Below are 25,336 nucleotides of genomic sequence, written 5' to 3'. Positions count from 1 at the left end.
CCCACATCATAAAACAGTAGTTATGGTCAGTCAAGTGGGAATGGGCAGCCTCATTTGCTTTTTAAATTTCAATGGGTGGGGGGGGGGGGGGGGGAGAGGGGAGTACTATCTTCAGGGATTGCTGTTTACAGACTGGGGGCAACCCACCTAAGTTAGAACTCCCTCTTTCTTCCTAACCGTCTGTTGCATTAAAGGTGATGGCCTAGTGGTATCATCACTAGACTATTAATTCAGAAATTCAACGATCCGGGTTCAAATCCCACCATGGCAGATGTTGGCATTTGAAATCAATTTTTAAAAATTTGGAAATTAAGAATCTACTGATGACCATGAAACCATTGTCAACAATCAAGATAGTACCCACCCTTTCTTCCCACCATTGAAATTTAAAAAAAAGGACTACCCACTCCTACTTGACTAACAGTGCTGACTGTTTTATAATGTGGGCAGTGTGTTATTGGGGTCAGTTATCTGTTTAAATATGCTGAGCAGTCTGCCGATTTTGGCACCCATCCGCCCCATCTATTGGGGGTGAACTCGGGTGGGTGGGAAGGTGTGGGTGGGGTGGGGGGACACCTGCCCTACTTTGTGCCAAAAACGTGTGCAGCAGGTACCTGTAAAATGCGGCCATGGTTGCAGGGTGGTCCAAGGCTGTTGGGTATTTGAACTTTTGAAAAGATGTGAATAGGTGGTGAAGTAGTTCTGTTAATTAAGGATGTCATTAGTACACGATATTTGGAGATGACATTCGTGAAAGAGCAAGTGGAATCAGTTTGGGTAAGGATATGGAATAGAAATGATAAGTCTCATGAAGGAATAGTTTATAGGCCCTCTAATAATTGTCACACTGGATGACAGAGTATAAAGGAAGAAATAAAAGATCATATAAGAAAGATACGGCAATAATCATGGATCATTTCAATCTACATGTAGATTAGGTGAATCAGAGAAGTAAATGTAAACTGGAAAATGAGTTCACAGTCTGTTTTTGGGACAGTGTCTTAGACATGTTTGTTCTAGGGCCAACCAGGGAGCAGGCTGCTCTAGACTTGGTAATGAGCAATGAGACAGGATTTATCAGTAACCTTGTGGTTAAAAAAAAAGCTCTGGGTGGCAGCAATCGTAACATAAGAACATAAGAAATAGGAGTAGGAGTAGGCCATCTAGCCCCTCGAGCCTGCCCCGCCATTCAGTAAGATCATGGCTGATCTGTTGTGGCTCAGTTCCACATTCCCGCCCTCTCCCCATAACCCTTAATCCCCTTGCCTATCAAAAACCTATCAACCCGCGTCTTAAAAATATTGAGCGAGGCAGCCTCCACCACTTCAACGGGCAGAGAATTCCAGAGATTCACCACCCTTTGAGTGAAGAAGTTCCTCAACTCCATTCTAAACCACCCCCCCTTTATCTTGAGGCTGTGCCCCCTAGTCCTACTATCCTTTCTGAGCGGGAAGAGTCTCTCCACCTCTATCCTATCCATCCCATTCATCATCTTATACGTCTCAATGAGATCTCCCCTCATTCTTCTAAACTCTAACGAGTACAAGCCTAGTTTATTCAGCCTCTCCTCATAGTTTAACCCCCTCAACTCCGGTATCAGCCTAGTAAACCTCCTCTGCACTCCCTCCAAGGCCAAAATATCCTTGTGTAAGTGCGGCGACCAAAACTGCACACAGTACTCCAGCTGTGGCCTCACCAGTGCCCTATACAGCTGCAGCAAGACCTCCCTACTTTTATATTCAATCCCCCTCGCTATGAAGGTCAGCATCCCATTTGCCTTCCTGACCACCTGCAGGCTGGGTTTTTGCGACTCATGAACAAGGACCCCGAGGTCCCTCTGCACCGTCGCATGCTGCAGTTTTTCGCCACGTAAGTAATAGTCCTTCCTACCATTATTCCTACCAAAATGGACAACCTCACATTTGCCAACATTAAATTCCATTTGCCAGTTCCTGGCCCATTCGCCCAGCCTATCTAGATCCTTCTGCAAACTCTCCACACCCTCCGCACAATTTGCCGTTCCACCAATCTTGGTGTCATCAGCAAATTTCGACACCATACACTTGGTTCCCTCCTCCAGATCATCTATATAAATGGTGAATAGCTGAGGCCCCAGCACCGACCCCTGGGGCACTCCACTAGTCACCAACCGCCAATCCGAATAGCACCCATTGACCCCCACTCTCTGCCTCCTATTTGACAGCCAATCCTCTATCCTCGCTAACACCCTACCCCCAACTCCATGCCCCCTGACCTTCTGTAATAACCTCTTGTGAGGCACCTTGTCAAACGCCTTCTGAAAATCAAGAAAGACCACATCCACTGGCTCTCCTCTATCCACCGCCCTAGACACATCCTCATAGAACTCCAATAAATTCATCAGACACGACTTCCCCTTAATGAAACCGTGCTGCATCTGCTCTACCAAACAACATGATAGAATTTTGTGTTCAGTTTGAAGGGGAGAAGTATGGGCCTAAGATGATGTTTTAAACCTGAGTAAAGCTAATTATAAGGGTGTGAAGGCAGACTAGCTAAAGTGAATTGGAAAATTAGGTGAAATGGTTGGACAGGAGAGATTCACCGGCTGACATTTAAGGAGATAAACGCTCAGCTGAGACCTGTACCAGTGAGAAAGAAAGATTTTTTTTCTCACCAGCATTTAGTGAAACAGATTGACCATTAATCTTCTGGCTGTTTTGTGGGAACTTGATGTGTGAAAATTGGCTGCCACCTCGTGAGGACATGAAAGGCGCTTTATAAATACAAGCTTTTTTATTAATGCATTGTACATGTATGATGCTTTTAACTAACCATTCTTCTTTGCTCCAGTGATATTGGCAAATTTATCCAGGCATGTATTTTTGTGATTTACATATTGGGATGGTCCTTTATTTGTTAAAAGTCACGTCTTTCTTCCAAGTATTTGTGATCATTGCATTACTGCATTGCCTTTTTTGTAATCTATCTCTTGTGCATTTGAGCAATCTGACATGATTTCCATAAGAGGTCATTATTTGTTTCTGGCACTTGTGGATGAAGCTGTATAAGAGGGTCAAACACCAAAATGCTGTTGCATTTTTCTGCCATATTTTGACTGGTATTAAGTGACAATTATGACAAAGAAAAATGAAGTGATTTTTAAATTTTTCACTGTTATTGGAAAATGGGGAAAAAATTTAAAAATATAAAGTGTAGCTGAGGAAATTGACCTGCACCAAACCTTTGATCAAAGTTCTGTAAGCAACATTGTCTGTAATTTGTATAATGACTTCCCCCAATCCATAATGTACCTTGCATATGTGTCAGTTGAACTGCTGTTGCTCTGTAGCCTTCATTTTCTCTTAGCTTCTCATCTTGTCTGGTTTCCCTAGTGCATGTACCATCCTTAACTAGGATCATGTTTCTTCAGTTTCAAATGCTGGAATGAAATGAAGCACCATCTATAAAGTTTTGGTCACATTGTTTCCTGTGTATATAAAATTTTGGTGCAGTGGTACAGTTGGGAACAAGCAATAGATAGTACTTCAGCAAAATCACCAGAAAATTGTGTGTGTGTGTGCATGTAGGGTTAAAATGTATTAACAGAAAGAGGTAGACTATATTGCACATGATTTCATTAAAACCGTTATAAAATGATTTATAAAGCTTTTAATGAAAAGTGAAACACAATAATGTACTGGTCTGTTGTATAAAAATGTTGATGGCATTATAATGTCAGATGTTGTAATATATTGTATCAGGAAAAATGCATTTTTGTAAATAATAAAAAAACTGAACAGTTACAGTGTAATTGAAAATGAAGCTGAATTTCCTATTTGCAAAACACTATGCATTTGTGTAATGCTGATGATCTTGATTATACAGTCTAATTTCATTTTGGATGCAAATCTAAAACTTCAGATTGAAACAAATAGATTTGAATTGTTATGAAAGTGACGCATCAAAGAAAGAAAGTTAGCAAAGGGAAATTAAGAAGGCTTCAATATGATACATATGTAGGTGTGGGATGATAGTTGATTTCGTTAGTGTTTCTCATTTATATGCACTGCCTGTCATTCTGCAGTAAAATGAATATTCTGATGCCTCCTTTTGAAAGGATGATGCATTTCAATATGTCATACATTTACAGGATATGAAAGTGTGCCTTTTTTAGTTTCTCTTTATTTTCTGGATGCAGAGTTTAAATAAGGAAGCTTGGAAGTGTCCAAGTTTTTCTATTAAGGTAAATGGGTATATTTGCTCTTTGCAGACATTCAAATCTTAATCATCATTTCGCCATCCAAAATATTTCATACAAGGGTATGAAAGGATTTGTATATAGGTGAAACACTAGCATTAAAAGCTACTTGTATCATTGGACAGCAGTTAATGTCTGTGTCTATGCTTGTTATTTTTAACTAAGGTAAAGCCAGAAAGGCACCGTAAACAAAATGGTTCTGGAAACTCCTGGTATTGGGTGGGTGGGGAACAGACAGAAATTTTCAGTATCCTCTGGTGCTGCTGTCACTTTCAAAGCATATTGATAAATGAAAAGTATGTTTTGTTTTCTAATCCTCTTGCTGCTATATCCATTGCTCCATTGTCAGTCAGTTATGCCATTCAAAAACCCCTTCGTTACATCGGCAGTAATTAATACCCTGGGAGTATGTAAGACAATTTTTAATAATCTTGGGCTTTGCACTTATGACAGTTGTAACAGAAGTTTCTTTTCCCGTGAAGATCTCTAACAGTAGAAAGGTCAATTCACTATTCTAATGTAAGATATTTCCTCCACTGGTGTAGTTTCTAACTAGATGGTCTACAAGGAAGAAGGTGAATTTTATTCCTCTCTACAATAAATGGAATCCAGAACTGCAGATGAGGAGTAACATGAATGCTCAGAATTCAACCGCTGGGAAACTTTCTTCCTGAACAGTCTGCTTGATCTTTGTTGCATAAACTTCAATTTTAATGTTTTTGTTTTAGCAGCTAGCCCCTTCCCTTTGTTTTACTCATGTTAGTTTATGACTCCTTGTTTTCTCATTAAACTTGTGTCATTGTTAATTTTTTTACAGAAACATGCTAAAACTACTAGATAATGGGATATTCAATTTTCCTAATGTAGACTGAAATGGTTAGTGTATAGGGGAAATTGGGAGGAATTCTTAAAGTACGAAAGGGGACTTCTTGACTTCTATGTTTTCGACTTAATGAGGAAAGAAGCAGTGCTAGATTTAGCTCTGGGAATCAAAGATTGCTGAAAAAACATGAAATTGAACAAAGAGGACATGATTTTGGTAAAGGGTAGAAACATTCCTATGAGAGGTAACATTCGGGCATCCAACATTAGAAATCTGTGGCTGACTAAAGATATAAAGGTTAAAATGAGACTGAAAAAGGAGGCTTATGTCCATTGAAAGACTAATACAATAGAGAACCAACCTGAAAATTAGAAGTGCAAAGGAAATTCAAGAAAAGAATGAGAGTATGAGTATTGGTTATCGGCTACCAAAAGTATTTTATCAATGCAAATGGTAAGTGAATAGTCAAAGGTGGGCTGATTAAGAACCTAAAAGGAGATCTTCTTGTGGAAATAGAAGACATAATGGTTGAGGTATTGAATGAGTACCTTGCACCTGTGTTTGCCAATGTAGCGATAAAGGAGGATTCAATAGGAACACTGGATAGGATGAAAATAAGAATACATTTTAAAACGTTGACAGACTTCAAAGTGGAAGAGTTAACAGGTTTGTACTTGTGAAGGAAGTGAGTGTGGAAATTACAGAGGCTTCATTCACAGAGAGAACATCAACCCCACAATTTCATCAATCCTACCTGTTGTTTAATCAAAGACTGAATTAAATTAGTCAAAAATGACTTGCTTTTAACAAATCAGGGCTTTCATTTAATAATCCATTTATTTTCCAAATGGCAATGAATTGTTTTCTGAATAATTATTTCTAAACGTTTCTCCACTATTAATGTTAAAGTGACTGGCCTCTTGTTGCCAGGTTTATCCTTTGCCCCTTTTCTTCAGCAAAAATATAAAATTTGCTATCTTCAAATCATCTGGCATCATCCTTCTATCCAAGAAGGTTTGAAAGATTGTGGACAAAGCGTCTATAATTTCCATACTTCCTTCACCGCATCCAAACCTGGTGACTTTTCCACTCTAAGGAATGTCAACCCTTTGAAGTGTATCCATCTTTATTTTTTATCTAATGTCCTTACTACATTCTCCATTACTGCTACAGTGGCAGATTAAACTTAATACCAAGAAGTGACATTTGGGTAGGAAGAATGAGGAGTGGCAATATGAACTGAATCGCACAATTTTAAAGGGAGTATAAGAACAATGAAACCTGGATATCTTTGAAGGTGTCAGAATAAGTTGTGAAGACAATTTAAAACATATGGAATTCTTAGCTTTGATAATAAAGAAGCATGGAATACAAAGCAAGGATGATTTTGCATAATCTTTATAAAACACTGAATAGACTTCAGCTGGAGTAGTGTGACAAATCTAGGCACCATATTTTAGGAAGGAAGAGATTTACTAGCAAGGTACCAGGAATGATGGATTTGAAATCTCTCCTCTCCTAAAATGTGGTGCTCTGATTTGGACGCAATACTCCATCCGAAGGGATTCTGTTATGTGCAGAGTCTGGAGAAGCCGATAGGGGTGTTCCGCTGAAGCAAGGAAGTTGAGAAGAGATTTACTCAAACGAGGAGAAACTGTTTCAGCGACAGGGCAGTAACGGAGGACAAGTTTTAAGTTGAATGGCAGAAGAACCAGAAACAATATATGAAGAAACATTGTTTACGTGTCAACTTCTTGTGATCTGGAATACACTACCGAGGGATGGTGGAAGTAGATTCAATACCAACATTCAAAAGAGAATTGAGTGCGTATTTAAAGAGAAAAAATATAATGTTAAGGGACAAGAACAGGAGAGTGAGATTAATTGGATAGTTTGAGCAAAGAATCGGCTGACATGGGCACACTGGGCACAGTGGCCTTCTGCTGTGCTGTATCATTCTAAAATTCTAAAGTATATCACTAACCACCTATTGGGTGGTATTTATATGGTTTAATGAGGAAAATTTAGAACTTCAAATCAGAAATGTTAAATTCTCTGAATTGGCTAATATTATTTCTCTGTTGAGCAGTGATGTTAAACCAAAATGTTAGGATTAACAAGCAATGTCACCTTCTTCACCCAACCCACAAAAAACAAGGAACCCATGTACAGCAGTGCTACGATAAAGATCATAACTTGAAAAATATTAGTTATACAATTGTCTTTCAGTTGATTTTGTTTGGAATAATGGCTGTAAAATTGGTAAAAAGTCAGTGAGCTGTGGTGCAGGTGTTCCCTTCCACTGGAGGAACAGATAATACTATCTGCATCTTAACTTAATCTTTACTTGAAACTTTATTTAATTCTTTACATAAGAACATAAGAAATAGGAGCAGGAGTAGGCCATCTAGCCCTTCGAGCCTGCCCCGCCATTCAATAAGATCTTGGCTGATCTGTCGTGGCTCAGTTCCACATTCCTGCCCTCTCCCCATAACCCTTAATCCCCTCGCTTATCAAAAACCCATCAACCCGCGTCTTAAAAATATTTAGCGAGGCAGCCTCCACCACCTCAACGGGTATAGAATTCCAGAGATTCACCACCCTTTGAGTGAAGAAGTTCCTCCTCAACTCCGTACTAAAAAACCCCCCCCCCCCCTTTATCTGTGCCCTCTAGTCCTACTGTCCTTTCTGAGCGGGAAGAGCCTCTCCACCTCTATCCTATCCATCCCACTCATCAGCTTATATGTCTCAATGAGATCTCCCCTCATTCTTCTAAACTCTGACGAGTACAAGCCTAGTTTATTCAGCCTCTCCTCATAGTTCAACCCCCTCAACTCTGGTATCAGCCTAGTAAACCTCCTCTGCACTCCCTCCAAGGCCAAAATATCCTTGCGCAAGTGCGGCGACCAAAACTGCACACAGTACTCCAGCTGCGGCCTCACCAGTGCCCTATACAGCTGCAGCAAGACCTCCCTACTTTTATATTCAATCCCCCTCGCTATGAAGGTCAGCATCCCATTTGCCTTCCTGACCACCTGCTGCACCTGCAGGCTGGGTTTTTGCGACTCGTGCACGAGGACCCCGAGGTCCCTCTGCACCGTCGCCTGCTGCAGTTTTTTGCCACGTAAGTAATAGACCTTCCTACCATTATTCCTACCAAAGTGGACCACCTCGCACTTGCCAACATTTAAATTCCATTTGCCAGTTCCTGGCCCATTCGCCCAGCCTATCTAGATCCTTCTGCAGACTCTCCACACCCTCCGCACAATTTGCCATTCCACCAATCTTGGTGTCATCAGCAAATTTCGACACCATACACTTGGTTCCCTCCTCCAGATCATCTATATAAATGGTAAATAGCTGAGGCCCCAGCACCGACCCCTGGGGCACTCCACTAGTCACCAACCGCCAATCCGAATAGCACCCATTGACCCCCACTGTCTGCCTCCTATTTGACAACCAATCCTCTATCCACGCTAACACCCTACCCCCAACTCCATGCCCCCTGACCTTCTGTAATAACCTCTTGTGAGGTACCTTGTCAAACGCCTTCTGAAAATCAAGGAGGACCACATCCACCGGCTCTCCTCTGTCCACCGCCCTAGACACACCCTCATAGAACTCCAGTAAATTTGTCAGACACGACTTCCCCTTAACGAAACCGTGCTGCGTCTGCTCTATCAAGCAATTCCCCTCAAGATGCCTCGCTATTTCCTTCTTGATGACGGATTCTAACATTTTACCTACAACAGACGTTAAACTAACCGGCCTATAATTCCCTGCCTTTTGCCTGCCACCCTTCTTAAACAACGGTGTAACATTAGTCGTTTTCCAATCTTCTGGCACTTCCCTGGAATCCAGCGATGTTTGGAAAATAACCACCAAGGCATCCACTATCACCTCCGCCATTTCTTTCAGAACCCTCGGATGCATTCCATCCGGTCCTGGGGACTTGTCCACAATCAGTCCCTCCAGTCTGTCAAGCACCACCTCTCTAGTAACAATAATGTCATTGAGACCCTCCAGCCCTACCACCTTTCCACCTTACCTTGTTGCTCCTCTTTTTCCCCCTCTCCCCTGCTCTCCCACCACCACCCAAAACAAACTGAAACAAAAATGTTTGCTTTAATAAGGACTCATTGACATTTATGTACAATGCTTCCAAAGGGATGAACCCTTCAATAATACCTAAAGTTGTGAATTAAAACGCCATAAAAAAGTTATCCGTGTTTTACAATGCACTTTTATTTATATTTAACAAATTAGGATTCACAGATACTGGCACAGGTTGACAGTTAATTAAACAAGAAAAATGTTTGAATCTAATTTTCCCATGTTGGCCGGGATTCACCTGACTGCACTGTAAGTGCTTCTGCCAGTGGGGACAACCAGAATATTTCCTGCTGGTGTTAGCAGTGCCTGTTTAGTGAGATTTTCCTACCTTTACAATGTGAACAATGAGCACGGGCTCATTGGGCCGAAGGGCCTGTTTCCCGGGCTGATTTTGTTTTTTGTTCTTTGTTCACACTAGCCAGCTTGACCTTAGAGATTGGGGGCTCCATTTTTAATGGCCACGCAATCTAAGTGCTGAGAAACAGACCCCCTCACACCCACAATGGACAATGGCAAGTCCTGCGGGCACAGGGAGCACCCCAGCTCCTCAGCACAGAAGGGTATCCTATCCCTCCCCCACCATTGAAAGAGCAGGTCAACACCCGCTCTCTGCCCTCCACTCAAATGCATCCCAGTGCTGCCTTTGTTCCTGACTGCAATGTTTATAAACTTCTGCCTTTGATTGACAGGTTGGATCATTTACGAGGTTTCACTCCCTCTTTTCTAACTGCAATGTTTACAAAGCACTCCAGATGCGTTCAACCGTGAAGGGAAAGAAAAACAAACATAGCTCCTGGCTAGTGGGTAAGTGATCCAATCTGTCCATTAAAGCACTTCAAAGGAGCAGGACACCAGATGCTGTTCTTTCTATGTTAAAAGCAGTCTCCCCAGTGAAACTCCATCCCACTGTCCATCAAATCATTTCACAGGTTTCAGAGCAGTTCTGTCCTGTGAGAGAAGGCAAGGGTATATCCCTAGTAAAACTGTCAGACCTTTTCTATAAGAACACTTTAAAGAGGTCAATTAAAACCTGGAGCTTATGACGTTAACCTCAGCCGATCCCTAATTGGAATGGAGTGCTGCAGTGATTTTGAAAGTCTCCAGGTGTCCATGGTGTGTGGATATCAAAGTGACCAGGGCACTTCAGAGGTTTAAAGGACAGAAGTAGTAACAAATATCTTTCCCTGGACGGTGCCTGAAATCATCAGTGTGAGAGCAAACACCACCAATCCCAGGGCATCAATGGCAAGTCCAGTCAAGGAATCCACATCTGTGTGGAGGGTGCCAAGTTCACCACCACCACCACCACCACCCCCACCCCCATTTGTGAGGATCTGCACCAAAGCAGGGGAACATGCATTGTGGAAGGGCTTTTGAAGCAGGCTTCTAGCTGGGTAATCAAAGGCATATTAGCATTTCTTGAATATTTATCAGGTGGGAACCTCATTGGGGCCTGTGCGGCCAGCTGGGAGCATTGCGACGAGTTTGCTGCCCAGTGTGAATTTGGGCATAAGGCCTAAATTGTCATTTTGGCGCTGACAGCTTTATACTACCTGCCATTAATTTGTGGTAGTATTGCAAAAATGTAAACTTTGTCAGATAAATACCATAATAATTGACTGCAAAACCTAAATTTAAATAACTTGGCAGTTTGTGAAAAGTTCTGAAAAATATTTGCAGGTGATGTGTTGTATGCTGTATTCAAATCTAAGTTTTTTGGATAAAAATTATTTTAATAACAGGACTCTGTTTAGCAGAAGCATTATAAATGCTGGTGTTATACTGAGATTTGTAATATTTTTATGAAAAATGGGTGCTGTAAAATTAGTTTTCTTAATATAGCACATTTGATTTGCAAATTGGGAAGCGCTTCATATTTACACTTGCACAGCCTTAAAGCCTGCAAACTACTTGCTTTACTGTTTGTTTGTTTGTCTTATGGAAGACATTTAGCACCACAGAGGCATTGATCTTCCGTGAAACTATGAAGTCTAGCTATTGAAATGAGATAAATTGGTAGCTGTGTGATGGCATAGCATTGATTTTGCTGTGAATCACCAACGTTTGATTTTTTTTTGATTTGATGTATTACTGTCACGTAACGTACAGTGAAAAGTATTGTTTCTTGAATGCGACACAGACAAAGCATACCGTTCATAGAGAAGGAAATGAGAGTGCAGAATGGATTGTTACAGTCATAGCTAGGGTCAAGAGAAAGATCAACTTAATGGGAGGTACATCCATTCAAAAGTCTGACAGCAGTAGGGAAGAAGTTGTTCTTCAGTCAGTTGGTATGTAACCTCAGATCTCCCAAAATGCACTTGTGTGATAATAATTTATTTATTACATAATTGTTACAATTTGATATATTTTTGAAGACGTTTTGAGATATTGGTTGCCTGCAAAACATACTTTTTTAATAAAGTGGTTCATAATCAGAACAATTTCAATTTATTCCAAAACTTTTAACAATCCTCGAAGGAGGAATTTCCTAAACATATTGCCTTTCTTTTACATAGAGTTTGTGTTCAGGCTGCCTTAGAATTGCCCTGTGAATATGTTTATATGCAGTCAGTTCTTTTTAGTGCAGCTACTGCTAAATCAGTGAGTGAAATTTGCATAGATAATTTCTTGCAACTTGGCAACACTTCTCCCAGGGCACATTGTCCTAAATTCAGCGTCAACATTTTTAACAAACTGGACTCGAGAGTTTTCAATGGAATGCATAACTTACTGCTGTGAAGGAGGCCATTTTGTGCTATTTGTAATGATGTTGGCATTCTCTAATGTACGTCATTTTCATTGGATCATTTTGTATTCTTCTCACCTGCTCATGCTCTTTATTTTTTAAGTTCTATTTTACTATTTGCCTCAATAGCACTGGTAGTGAAGTACAGGGAAACAGTAACGCATTGAATCATAGATTAATAGAATCCCTACAGAGCAGAAAGAGGACATTTGGCCCGTCGAGTGTGTACTGACCACAAACCAACATAGGCCCTATTTCTGTAACCCCACATATTTACCCTGCAAATCCCCTGACGCTAGGACCAATTTAGCACAGTCAATCACTCTAACCCACAAACCTTTTGGACTGTGGGAGGAAACTGGAGCATCTGGGGGAAACCCACACAGATATGGGGAGAACATGCAAACTCCACACAGATTGTGTCGCAATGCTGGAATTGAACCTGGGTTTCTGGCACTGTGTGGCAGCAGTGCTAGCCATTGTGCTGCCCTCATTGTTTTGTGGGAGGCACAGTTGCACAATGGTTAACACTGCCTCAGCGCCAGGCACCTGGATTTGATTCCAGCCTTGTATGGAGATTGCACTTTCTCCCCATGTCTATGTGGGTTTCCTCTGGGTGCTCAGGTTTCCTCCCACAGTTCAAAGATGTGCAGGTTAAGTTGATTGGCCAGGCTAAGTTGCCCCTTTGTATCCAAAAGGTGTGTAGCTTTGGTATGTTAGCCGAGGAGATGCATGCCCTATCCAGGTCAGCGAAAATCCAAGCATGGTTGTGAGAGGTGTGTGTTGGAAACCCCTAAATGTTCTCAGAGATTTAACCTAGTACGTGTTTCATTCTAAGTCTTTCCAGAAATGTGGGGGGGTTATGGGGATAGGACAGAGGGAAGGGCCAGGAATAGGATGCTCTTTTAGCGAGTCAGTGAAGACTCGATTGGCTGAATGACCTCTTTCTATACTGTAAAGATTCTGTGGTTCTATGGTATTGTCACTGGACTTGTAGTCCAGAGACCCAAGGTAATGCCCTAGGGACTTGAGTTCAAATCTCACATGGCAGATGGTGAAATTTGAATTTGAAGTCTGATGATGATCATGAAACCATTGTCAATAGTTATATAAGCCCAACTGGTTCCCTAATAGCCCTTAGGGAAGAAAATCTGCTCTCCTTACTTGGTCGCACCTTTATGTGAATCCCGATCCACACCCATGTGGTTGATTCTTAAATGGCCTTACAAGTCATTTTAAGGGCAAGTAGGGATGGGCAATAAATACTGGTCCAGCCAGTGACACCCATATCTCGTGAAATAATAGAAAAAAAAATTAGTCCTTAGTTCTAAAACCTTCCTGCTCCCTTTAATTTCAGTTCTTCCATGAGAATTTGGAATTTTCATTCCCTTGTTCTCCATTTGCCTACTTTTGGAAATAATCTTTCACCTACTTCACAACTCTTTATTAGCCGTTCCTGTCTTGGCACAACTCCCACTTATCTTTTTCTCCCGGCTGTGCAGGAAATACCCATTCCCCACTCATTCTTCCTATCTCCCTGATCCTCTGCACCCTTAACCCACCGCCTACAGTCTATTTTCCCCTAACTTCTAGATCTTGGTTACACGTTCTTATCCCTTGCGTACCCAAATCAAGTATTCCTTAGATCCTGTTCATCTTTTTCCAACTCAGTCCAGCACCTCTGCTCACTCCACGTTTATCACTCTGTCTCGCTCTTTCTTTCCTTAACTGCAGATGGATCTCTGCTGAGAAAGGGAGGTGCAGGAGAAAAGTGATGGTTCTGAGTTGCAAACTTTATGGCAGCAACTGAAGATCTTGTCATGTTTTGTTAGAGGGAAGTGTCAATTGTGCCGAGAAAAGACAGTAGGACTAGGGGGCACAGCCTCAAGATAAAGGGGGGGCGGTTCAGAACGGAGTTGAGGAGGAACTTCTTCACTCAAAGGGTGGTGAATCTCTGGAATTCTCTGCCCGTTGAAGTGGTGGAGGCTGCCTCGCTAAATATTTTTAAGAAGCGGGTTGATGGGTTTTTGATAAGAGAGGGGATTAAGGGTTATGGGGAGAGGGCGGGAAAGTGGAACTGAGCCACGACAGATCAGCCATGATCTTATTGAATGGCGGGGCAGGCTCGAAGGGCCAGATGGCCTACTCCTGCTCCTATTTCTTATGTTCTTATGTTCTTAAACTGAATGGGTGGTGTCTTCTCTGCCTGCTAGCAGTAGTTCCTAGGAGATGCATGCTCTATCCAGAAGTCACTGAAAATCCAAGAGTGATGGCGGGGTGTGTATGTTGGAAACTGTAGAATGTTCAGAGATTTAACCTATGTGTAGTGTAAAGCTAAATTGTTCCAGAAATGTTTCTCATCAGCATTTTGTGGTGTATGGTCCTTAAGTCATGATGACAATGATTAAAATGTAGATGGTAGAATCCTTTCTTTGGCACATGGTTAGCACTGCTGCCTCACAGCACCAGGGCCCCAGATTCAATTTGGCCTTGGGTGATTGTGTGGCGTTTGTACGTTCTTCATGTGTCTGCGTGGGTTTCCACCGGGTGCTCCAGTTTCCCCCCTCAGTCCAAAGATGTGCAGGTTAGGTGGATTGACCGCACTAAATTACCCCTTAATGTCCAAAGAGGTATAAATTAGGTGGATTAGCCATGGTAGATGTGTGTAGTTAAAATGTTAGGATTGAGTCTTGGTAAGATGCTGTTTTGGAGAGTTGGTGCAGACTTGATGGACTGAATGACCACCTCCTGCACTCTAGGGACTCTATTGACCTGTGGAATAGGTTGTCAGTATATGCAATGAATGTGGATTTGCTATATTTCTTCTTCAGTTGCGCACTTTGTAGCAAGCAAAAACCTTGGGATTTGTGGAATGATGTAGTCTATTAGAACTTTTTAGGCAGACTTTGAACACACCTCAGTCACGAGGAACTACAAAATAACACGTGGATCATTCTCTGTGCTTTCATTAAGTGTTGCTGTAAAGTTCATTGTGTGCAGACAATTAATATTTTGGCACTATAATCTGATTTAGAGATTTCTTTATGGAACTCCCCTGCTCTTCGGAATACAGTGGTGTCATGAGATCTTTCATGCCTAATAGAGAGGACTACGGGGACTTTGGTTTAATGTCTCATCCAAAAGACTCCACCACCAGCAATGCAACATTCCCTCAGTACTGTGCTCAAATGTAAACCTAGATTGTGCACTCACATCTGAAGAGTATTGTACTGAGCGAAGTTTAAAAACTAGGTTCATTTCCAGACAATTGTCCATGAACGTGTTTAAAACGAGAATAGCCAGCATATAATAGATTTCATTAGATTTTTGTTTGAGAACAGAAATTTCCTGTAGTCAAAATATTGGGAAGAATGAAGCCATTGTTTTTCATCCCAAAATTCTATTTCCTTGTAACTGACTACATCTGTTTCTGGCAACAGCCTGAGATTAACTGAGCCTGCTTGCAACTTTGGTGTTCTATTTGATCCTGAGATGAGCTTTTAACCTCATATTCGCGCCATCACGAAAGCTGCCTATTTCCACCTCTGTAGCATTACCCAGTTTCATCCCTGTCTTGGCTCATCCCTACTGAAACCCCATTCTTACATCTGTTCCCTAGACTACATCAGTGCACTTCTGACTGGTCTTAAACATTCTACCCTTCATAAACTTGAGGTCAATCTAAAACTCTGTGTCTTGCAGCATTTTCTATTGTCCAATCATTCTTGTGTCACTAACTTGCATTAGATCAAGCAAAGTCTTGATTTTAAAATTCTCATCCTTGTTTTCAAATTCCTCCATGACCTCGTCTCTCCCTATTCTGGAATCTCCTTCAGTCCCACAACCTACCAAGATATTTGTGCTCCTCTAACACAAGGCTTTTGTGCACTCCCAATTTTAATTGCTCCACCATTTGTGGAGCACTTCACTAAATCACTTTTCTCCTTTAAGGTATTTGTGAAACCTTCGGCTCTGCAGCAGATTTCTTTCCTCACTGAGCTCACCTTAGGACACCGATGTTACTGCACCAGTCAAACTTCCCATCTGATCTAATATGCCGTCAAATCTAATTTTATAATGCTCCTGTGAAATACCTGAGAGGTTTCATTACATTAAATGCACAAATTAAAACAAGGGTCAAAGAGCAAAGAAAAGTACAGCACAGGAACAGGCCCTTCGGCCCTCAAGCCTGCGCTGATCTTGATGCCCTAATTAAACCAAAAAAAAACCTTCTGCCCATACTTGGACCTTATCCCTCTATTCTCTCCCTATTCGTGTATCCATCCCGATGCCTCCACAGAGTGCCTGCTTCCACCATCTCTTCTGGCAATACGTTGCAGGCACCTTCCATTCTCCGTGTGAAAAACTTTTCCCCCACATCTCCCTTAAACTTTCCCCCTCTCACCTTGAACCTATGCTCCTTGTAATTGACACTTCAACCCTAGGAAAAAGCCCCTGACTATCCACCCTGTCTCTGCTTCTCAATTTTGTCGACCTCTAGTTTCCCCTCAGCTTCTGTCTTTGCAGTGAAAACAATCCTAGTTTATGCCACCTCTCATAGCCAACACCCTTGAGACCAGGCAACATCCCAGTGAACCTTCTTTGCACTCTCTCCAAAACTTCCTCGTCCTTCTGGTAGTGTGGTGACCAGAACTGCACGCGGTACTCCCAAATTTCGCCTAACCGGGGTTTTATATAGCTGCAACATGGTTTCCCAACTCTTGTAGTCAGTGCCCTGGCTGATGAAGGCAGGCATGTCATATGCTTTCTTAATCATCTTGGCCACCTGTGTTGCCACTTTTAGGGAACTGTGGACCTGCACATCCAGATCCCTCTATGTTAATGTTCCTAAAGGGTTCTGCCATTTACAGTATATTTCGCACCTAAATTTGATCCTCCAACGCATTTATCTGGAACAAACTCCATCTGTCATTTCTGTCTCCAATCTAAGTATATACCCTGTTGTATCCTCTAATTCCTGGCACTGTCAGCACCTCCACCATCCTTCATGTCATCTGCAAATCTATTAATCAGATCACCAAATTTTCCTCCAGATCATTTCCATATACTACAAACAACAGAGGTCGCATCATAGAATCCTTATAGTGCAATGGAGGCTATTCAGCCCATAGTGTCTGCACCAACCACAATCCCATCCTACTAGTCTCCAACACTAATTGGCAATTTAGTATGGCCAGTTTACCTAACCTGCACATCTTTGGACTGTGCAAGGAAACCCATGCAGATACGTGGAGAATGTGCAGACTCCACACAGACAGTGACCTGAGGCCAGAATTGAACCCGGGTCCCTGGCACTGAGGCAGCAGTGCTAACCACTGTGCTACCTTGTCTCCCTCCACCCCTTCAATCACTGATTCCTGCAAAACACTACCAACTATAGATTTTCATTCTGAAAAACACCCTTCCACCACTACTGTCTTCTATAACCAAGCCAGTTCTGTATCCAGCTAGCCAGCTAGCCAGCCAGCCCACCCTAAATCCCAGGTGATTTTAGTTTTTGTACTCGTCTACAATGTGGGACCTTGACAAACGCCTGACTAAAGTCCGTATTTACTGCCCTTCATCGATTATCTTTGTCACCTCTTCAAAAAACTTACTCAAATTGAAGAAACGTGACCTTCCCCATACAAAACCATGCTGCCATCACTAACCAGTTCATTCTCTTCCAAATGTGCATATATCCTGTCCCTCAGTATCTTCGCCACCGCTGACGTCAGGCTCACCAACCTGTAATTTGCTGGGTTATGCCTGCTTCCTTCCTTAAACAAGGGAACAGTGTTGGCTATTCTCCAGTCTGGTAATTCAATTCCAGTGCATAAATTTTTTGCTTTCCGTTGGTGTCTATGCTTGACCGCTCTGTGTTTGAGACTGTTTAGATCTCCTTTACTCCAGTTATATTATTTGAAAAAATTTACAAGACTAACACCAGCAATAGGTGGGTTGTCTTATGAGAAAAGGTTGAAAAGGTTAGGATAAGTTTGGATCCACGGAGTTTTGAAGAGTACGAAGCAACTTGATAGAAATCTTTGAGATCTTGAGTTGTATTGACAGGGTGATTGTGAAGAGGATGTTTCATCTTGTCAAAGAATTTAGAATTAGGGATCACTGTTTAAAAATAAGGGGTCGTTCGTTTAAGACAGAGATGAGGAGAAAACTTTTCGGAGGGCAATGGAACTCTTCTTTAGAAGGCAGTGGAAGCAGAGCCTTTGAATATTTTTAAGGCTGAGCTAGATTTGTGCTTAACAAAGGATCAAAAATCTTATGGGGATCAGCTGGAATGTGGGATTGAAATTACAATTAGATCAGCCATGATCTTATTGAGAGGCCTACTGCTCCTAATATGTATGTTCAAAAGTAAAATTATTTCTTGCTCAACCTTGGTAAAATTGCGCGGCCTATCCATCTCTCCGATGGTTTTTGCTTGACTGGATGATCTCCAAACTCTCTCAAAGGTTAATGTTCAAGCACCTCGTGTACCATCCAGTCTACGTTTCAGCCTCATGTAGCCAATATGACTTTATCATTCCTTAAGAAATAGAAAGTAACGTTAAGCTTGTGGCTTGCATAAACTTTCTGTGCACCATTGCTTCTATTTGTTTATCCATCTACTGTTTGATGCATTTGTTTCACAGTATCGCAAAGTGTTTATTGTACCATCTTTTGAAATCAAGGAAGATCATTTGAGGGTATGTGATATAATCAGCAAGCTCAATTAGATATGAAGGTTTCCTGTCTAACCTAAACTGACTGGTCATATGCTGCACAGGTTCGCCTCCAGGATTTATCTGTGAGGCTGAAGTAGAAAAATATTAAGTCTGAAAAAACCCCCCAAAAAGTAATACTATTTTGAATTGAATTGAATCCTCCACACATCAGCCCTTGACTTGAATTTTAGTTTTCACTGATGCCTTCTGTCACATCTGGCTAAAATCATCTTAGGCTCTGGTCTTATTGCATGCTTCTCCCACATCATGCATATCAAAAGGCATCTTAAAGAGAGATTGTAACTCACAATTTTCACTGAATGTTACAAACGTTCCATGTCTTTTCCTATAATGTGTGAAGAAAGACTGTGAATTAAATGTTCTATCCCTTTTTGCAATATTATTATTTCATCGATACTGCCGTATTCTACTGGATCACTTTGACCAAAATAAATGTTGTATAAACTCTTTCAAATCAGACTAATTACAAATTTAGTATTTTAAACCATTTAATATTAAATAATAACTATATTTCAACTTTCTAAGTCTGGTTTGCAAACATTCATCTTATTTTGACCTTCTCACTTAATGCAGCTTATAATTGTTCCCTATAATTTCTCCTAACATGTGAAAGAGAAAGGTATTTATAAACCTTAAAATGTAAAGGTCTTTATAACTTAGAAAATGTAATTTAAGATATAACTAAAACCTCTAAGAAGTAATTGTTTTATTTATGCCCATATCATGTGCACAAAATTGTAAATAGGTTGTCTAAATCTGGGTTGCTATCTGTTATAGGAAGTTAGTCAAAGTTATTTTGCAGAGGATTTGTGTGGTATCAGGTGGAGCTCCATGTTGTGACGTGCATGTGGTTTACCTGCTTGAGTTCCTATTCAGATGTACAAGCTCATCAGTGTGTTGACTGCTCCACCTGCTTTTTAGTTGTTTCCAGGAAATCATGATGTGTGAACAGCAGGAAGTATTGCTTTGACCCCACAGACAGTATCTCATTACAATAATTGCTAATCTCTGAATAAGACAGCCATGTTTTGCGTGTGAGGCAAGATGGTGTGGTGGAGACCAGCTGCTCTAGAAATCTTTAAAATATATAAGGAAGCTTTGGCTTGTGGTTTGTTTTGAACTGCTTTTTTTTCCTAATAAGAGTTGCCTCTTGTGTGCTCGTGACCTCAAAAGGTCAGTAGCTGTTGGCAATACAGTATGTATTCGTTCCTTCATTCATACAAACTGAAAAACAACACGGTCTGTTACGCGAGCTGTCACTACTGTGCAGTGGAAGGATAATGGCTACTTCCTGATTAAACCACCGTTTATGCAGCTGATATTTAATAACTGCTTGTTCCTCAAGAGACTACACTCAGTATATGGATGTCTTCCTGTCTTTTTTTATAGAAGCAAAGAAGTTATTTCTACACATACCTTTAAAAATTGTGGGGCAACATTATTTAAGAAGAACTAAAAGACTGAAATGCCAAAACCAGCAATGAAGTGAAGAAGTCATTTTTTAAAAAAAGCCTTGATTAAATTGGGAAAGTTTCAAAAATATGCAATGAAACTACAGCAAACTACCTAGATATATTGTGAAAACATTTTCTCCAAGAGTCACTGGTTTGGTTGACAGGTACTGTACTTTGTAAAGATTTGCCCAAATTTTTGGAAATGTGTTTTCAAACTGATATAGCTAACTATTTATTAACTTGTGTGCATGATCTGTTATATGTTCTTAGAAAGATGTTTTAGAAATAGGTTTTATAATTGAAAATAATTATCAGTGGTGACACTAGGAATAATGGTGTTTACAGTAAACAGTTTTTTCCTGTTTTTTTTCAGTAGTCATTTATGTCTTTTACCCCTGCCATTACACACAGTCTTTCTGCTTCCTCTTAAAGTAATGACTCATGTTCATGCAAAGGTACCTGAAATCCTCTAGTGTTTTGCTCAAGCACAGATGTGAGTCTAAATAATGTTGACGATATTCAACAGGAGGGGCATCACCACAGAGCCTGACCCTGTCCTCATTGATGTAGCTGATTTCCCACTCCAAAAAGTGGAAGGTTGTTAGGAAGCTGCAGTACAAATACTCTTGCCCTTGTGATCAACAAACTCAACTTGGAAGAGGAAATGAATTTATCAGTGAGCCAATAACAAACAATTAAAACTTAATTTTAACCTGTAAATATAACTTCTCCAGACAAAATATTGCCAAACTAATTATTTGATTGTTTAGCAGAAAATGTTTGTGGGTGACAATATTCCTAAAATGAATGGGAAAACATAGGATATTACATTGTGTAACTTGGAAACACTAGTCTCTAGTTATAAATGTTACTAAACAGTAATAAACTAAAACAAGTAACTTCTCTCTCACTTGTGGCAGGTCTTCTGCATAATAGTACTATACCTGGATAATGTCACAAGATCTGTTCCCCACCCCACACTTGAGGCCTACTTTTGTTGATGAGATTTGCATTGTGAAATGGCAGATGGTGTCATTATGTTTTGTGACGCTAAATGTGTTTTACAACATGAGTTTGGCCTTGTTTAGTGCTTTTGTATATTGAGGTCTGAGTTTGTCTCATGACCCTACAGCCAGTAGCAAAGTAAACATTGGTAATAAGATTATAACAAATTCCACGTTTTCTAGCTTTAAACATGGCCTTTGTTTCAGAGATTTCTTTTTTGTAACATGAATGAAATTTGACCTGTTAACTTTGATCAGTTGGCAAGCATTTCTGTTTTGCAAACATATTTAAACAGCACTGTAAATTTTGCATTCTGAGTAAATGTGTAACCAGTTCATGGCATCTAGGGATTTTATACATTAGGTTTTCTATTTAGGATTTTTATTAAAACTCGGACAGTGCTTGTTTACATTCAGTAAAGTTTATTTATCAGTCACAAGTAGGCTTGCAATCAAGTTACTGTGAAAATTCCCACCTGTTTAGATACACTGAGGGAGATTTTAGCATGGCCAATACATCTAACCAGCACGTCTTTTGGACTGTGGGAGGAAACCGGAGCACTCAGTGGAAACCCACACAGACATGAGGAGAAAGTGCAGACTCCACACACAGTGATCTAAGCCGGGAATTGAAGCTGGGTCCCTGGCACTGTGAAACAGTAGTGCTAACCACTGTGCCACCATGCCACCCTGTAGGTTAAGTTGATTTCACTTTTTTGACCTTGCTTTATGTAGTTTTAGATTTTTGTTTTGTTTTTATTTGATATTTCAACATGAAGCTGGTTCTTAAGCTCCAAGAAGCAATGACTTTGAACCTAGGCCGACAACTGTGGTTAAGGTGTCAATTTCCTTTATTTATTTATTATTGCTCCTCCCAAAGTTGGACTAAGTTTGAGACAAGACAGAATCCTATTGGAAATCTGCATTGGTGTAAAAATGCTATATTAAGGAGAAACAAATTAAGAACATCAGTTTTCTTATTATTAAACACAATAGGGATGAAATTGGTCAGTAAACAGAATTTTCTGAATGGTAGAATCATAACTGGCCAAAATGAGACACAAAGGATGCTGTGCACGATTTTAGGTGTGGAATTTTGTTGAACAGTTTAGTCTCTCTAGGCCTCTAAGCAGTTTGTTGATTAGAATGTCTCTACCATCTTAAGATCCATACATACCTTGGTTCAGTTGACCTGTGTTGGAGACCAGAGGATCAAGTTCAGGAGCTACGTGCAGACAAAGCAGTGCAGGAGTCTACATTTAATACCTTTCCTCAACTCAGTGCAACAGATGTTAACAGCTTGGTAGAGTCAGTGATTGAACCTGTGCAAAGTACCACTGTATTTTTGGTATGAGCTTCAATAAAATAGTAGATATATGCAAGCCTTATTTGTATAACATTGTGGTAAGGGATTATAATGATCAATGAGGTAATCTAAAATAATGTGTCAGAGCAAGATAATTATATGGGGAAGCTCTCTTCTAATGGTTGCTCTATAATCAGTGCTTTATCTGGTTCACAAGAGCTCAGACCTTGATATAGCAACTTCCAGCAAGAATTGCAGTACTTTTGCTTCCTTCCGAGAGCCTGTAACAAATTTTGGCTGTTCTTTTCTAGAACTAGTAGTTGTTGATGAGTTTTATTTTTAAAAATTTTACACCATTGTGTTCAACTGCATAATTAGGTTTAAGAAATAGACCTGAGTACTTAGTTGAAGTCTTTGAGTGATTAGCAAAAGTGGATAGGTTGGAGGAGATGTAGAATATAAAATTTTGCCCAATAAACATGTTCCTCCTTTTTCTGTGCTCTGCACCTTTTTACTGTTGAACCTAACCACAGTTATCATCAATAAAAGGATTCAGTTAACTTTTTTTTGATATTTTGACTCCATAGTTTTGCAGGATGTATAAAAAGTATATCTATTTCAAATTTGAAAAAATGTTAAAATGCGGTATGAATTAAGTATAACATACGAGGCAATGTAATGATTTATTTAGCCAGATCTCCTCATTCTCTCAATTGCAGTTATTGAAATTACTTGGTTGGTTCTCTGTTCAATGGTATGTTCTTTCCTTTCACTACTGTTTCTTAGCAGGCATCACAATGTTTCATAAATTTGTGCAATAATTTAGTTGGACTACAATTGAATTGATGTGCCCTGCTTTAAAATCAATTTTAGCTTCAACTTTCATTGTAATTTGCTAATGAACAGCATTTGCAGGTATTGCTGAAACATAAGAAATTCTGCACAGTCAAGCTGACTGGCATAAAAATAATTTTAGGACTGCAAAGTTCAGTTCCACAATGTGCAGGTGTTAGAGAAGCCTGGAGCTCATTAAATGACGGCCATACTGTTTCTGGCCACTTCAAGTGCAGCTTGCAGTGATTGAGGTTGCTAGTGTATTGGCTGGATCATCCAGAGTGGATTCCCTGGTGCCGGTTTTACTGGTGTCTTTGTCAGCCTTGGTTTTGCTAAGCAGTGCAATTTGCTCTGCAGCAAAACCTGTGCTTGCTCTACCTGTAAGTTGACACATGTTCTAACCTTTACCCTAGCCTTCCTGCAGCCCAGCACTCACCATGTATTAATCAGGACTCTGTGTATGACTTTCCAAAGCAACTGCAGTTCCTTTTTCTGAGCTAATGTCTGTGAGCACAAGATCAAGAGATGGTGTTTATTCACCAGTAGTTACTTTCACCTTGTGTAATGAAGTTGCTACACTGCTTGACCAGGTGGCAATGGGTATTTGAAAGCAAAAATGCAGAGATGGAGGATTGGCATGAAGGAACAGAAAGGGAGCTTTGGACTTGAGGGCATAGTTGAGAAGTGGTATTGTCACTGGACTAGTAATCTAGAGATCCAGTGTAATGCTGAGAGTCCTGGGTTCAAATTCCACCAAGGTAGATGGTGAAATTTAAATTTGCTGGAATTAAAAGTCTAATAATGACCATGAAACTATAGTTGACTATCGTAAAAATCCATCTGGTTCACTAATATCCTTTTAAGAAAAAAATCTGGCATCCTTACCTGATCTGGCATACATGTAACTTCAGATCCACACCAATGTGGTTGATTCTTTAAAGCCCTCTGAAATGGCCTTGCAAGCCCCACTCAGCTGAAGGGCAATTTGGGCTGGACAATATATGCTGGTCTAGTAAGTGACACCTGCATCATTTGAAAAAGTTTAAAAATTAGAGTCATAATCTTCAGGAATGAAATCAGGAAGCACTTCATGAGAAGTGAGGCACAGCTTTGGAACTTCATTCTGCAAAATCAAATTGACGCTCGATCAGTTGTTAATTTTGAAACTCTGAAAACTGTCATTTTAAAATTCAGACTGTTAAGATTTTTGTTAACCAAACTTATTAAGAGATATGAGGCAAAGGTTGATATGTGGAATTGAGGCTTGAGGCCCTCTGAGCCTCTTTTGGAAACCTTACCCCTCCTCCTCAATCCTCTGTTTTAAGATTCCAGTGCCACGTCAGAGAACCTGGGAACTTCTCTGTGGCCTTTTGTTCCAGTTGGCCATTTTCTTCCTTCCCTTAAAAAATTTTCTGACAGTTCCAGCATCTGTAAAAGCATGGATGCAACCTTCCACTTAAGAGGACAAATTGCCTTTGAGAAGTGCAAGCCAACGGTACATCGTGCTAGCCGTATGCACTCCTGAATGCCCCTGTTGCCCTGTAGTTGCTTAGCAGTGTGGTTGCATTGGGGTGCAACTATTAAATTATTAAAACCACAATTATTAAAATGAACAGGCAGTACAAAGTTTGCATGCTGCCTACTTCAACTCAATTGATTGTGGGGCAATCAACATTATGATGACATGCCTAATAATGAGCTTAACCCTTTTAGTCTGTTTGAGAGTCTTATTTCTGAGATTTACTACAGAAATACTGGCTGGAATTCTCCAGTCTCGCATGCCTCTCCAGCACTGCCAGTGAGAACGTAGAAGCTGGCACTCAGCCAAATCTCCATTCACTGCAGTGGGACCAGAGAATCCCAGCTGCAGGCAAGGTCGGAGAAGTCCAGCCACTAAATTAAAAAGTGCGTGCGTAAGAACAGTTGATTCATCAATGAAGATTCAATCACAAATCTGTTGTAACCATACTTCATAATAAATACAAATATTTTATGGATTTGTTAGTTTAGGTTTGAAGGAGAGGTACTTTTGATACTTTTATTGGGGGAGCGTTGTGTGGGTAATGG

The 25,336-nt window shown here is 40.5% G+C and overlaps 1 protein-coding gene across 11 annotated transcripts in view; it reads left to right on the top strand.

Moving 5' to 3' along the window:
* baz2ba (bromodomain adjacent to zinc finger domain, 2Ba) overlaps nt 1-25,336 on the top strand; it is a 276,122-nt gene that overhangs the window by 84,625 nt on the left and 166,161 nt on the right. For 9 of the 11 annotated variants that reach the window (XM_080199127.1, XM_080199132.1, XM_080199131.1 and 6 more), the window contains one exon: nt 9,866-9,980. The exons of 1 other annotated variant lie outside the window; for it this stretch is intronic. In XM_080199127.1, coding sequence (XP_080055253.1) covers nt 9,929-9,980 — 52 coding nt within the window. In that variant the 5' untranslated portion in view covers nt 9,866-9,928. Of the gene's footprint in view, nt 1-9,865; nt 9,981-19,695; nt 20,290-25,336 lie in introns of those variants that run through there. One more of the 11 variants, XM_080199130.1, reaches the window with a different exon arrangement.

Source organism: Carcharhinus amblyrhynchos, chromosome 11, assembly GCF_965287045.1.
Source record: "Carcharhinus amblyrhynchos chromosome 11, sCarAmb.v2.hapA, whole genome shotgun sequence".
Taxonomy (NCBI): domain Eukaryota; kingdom Metazoa; phylum Chordata; class Chondrichthyes; order Carcharhiniformes; family Carcharhinidae; genus Carcharhinus; species Carcharhinus amblyrhynchos.
The sequence above is the reverse complement of the archived record's forward strand: the minus strand, read 5'-3'. Positions and strand labels throughout refer to the sequence as shown.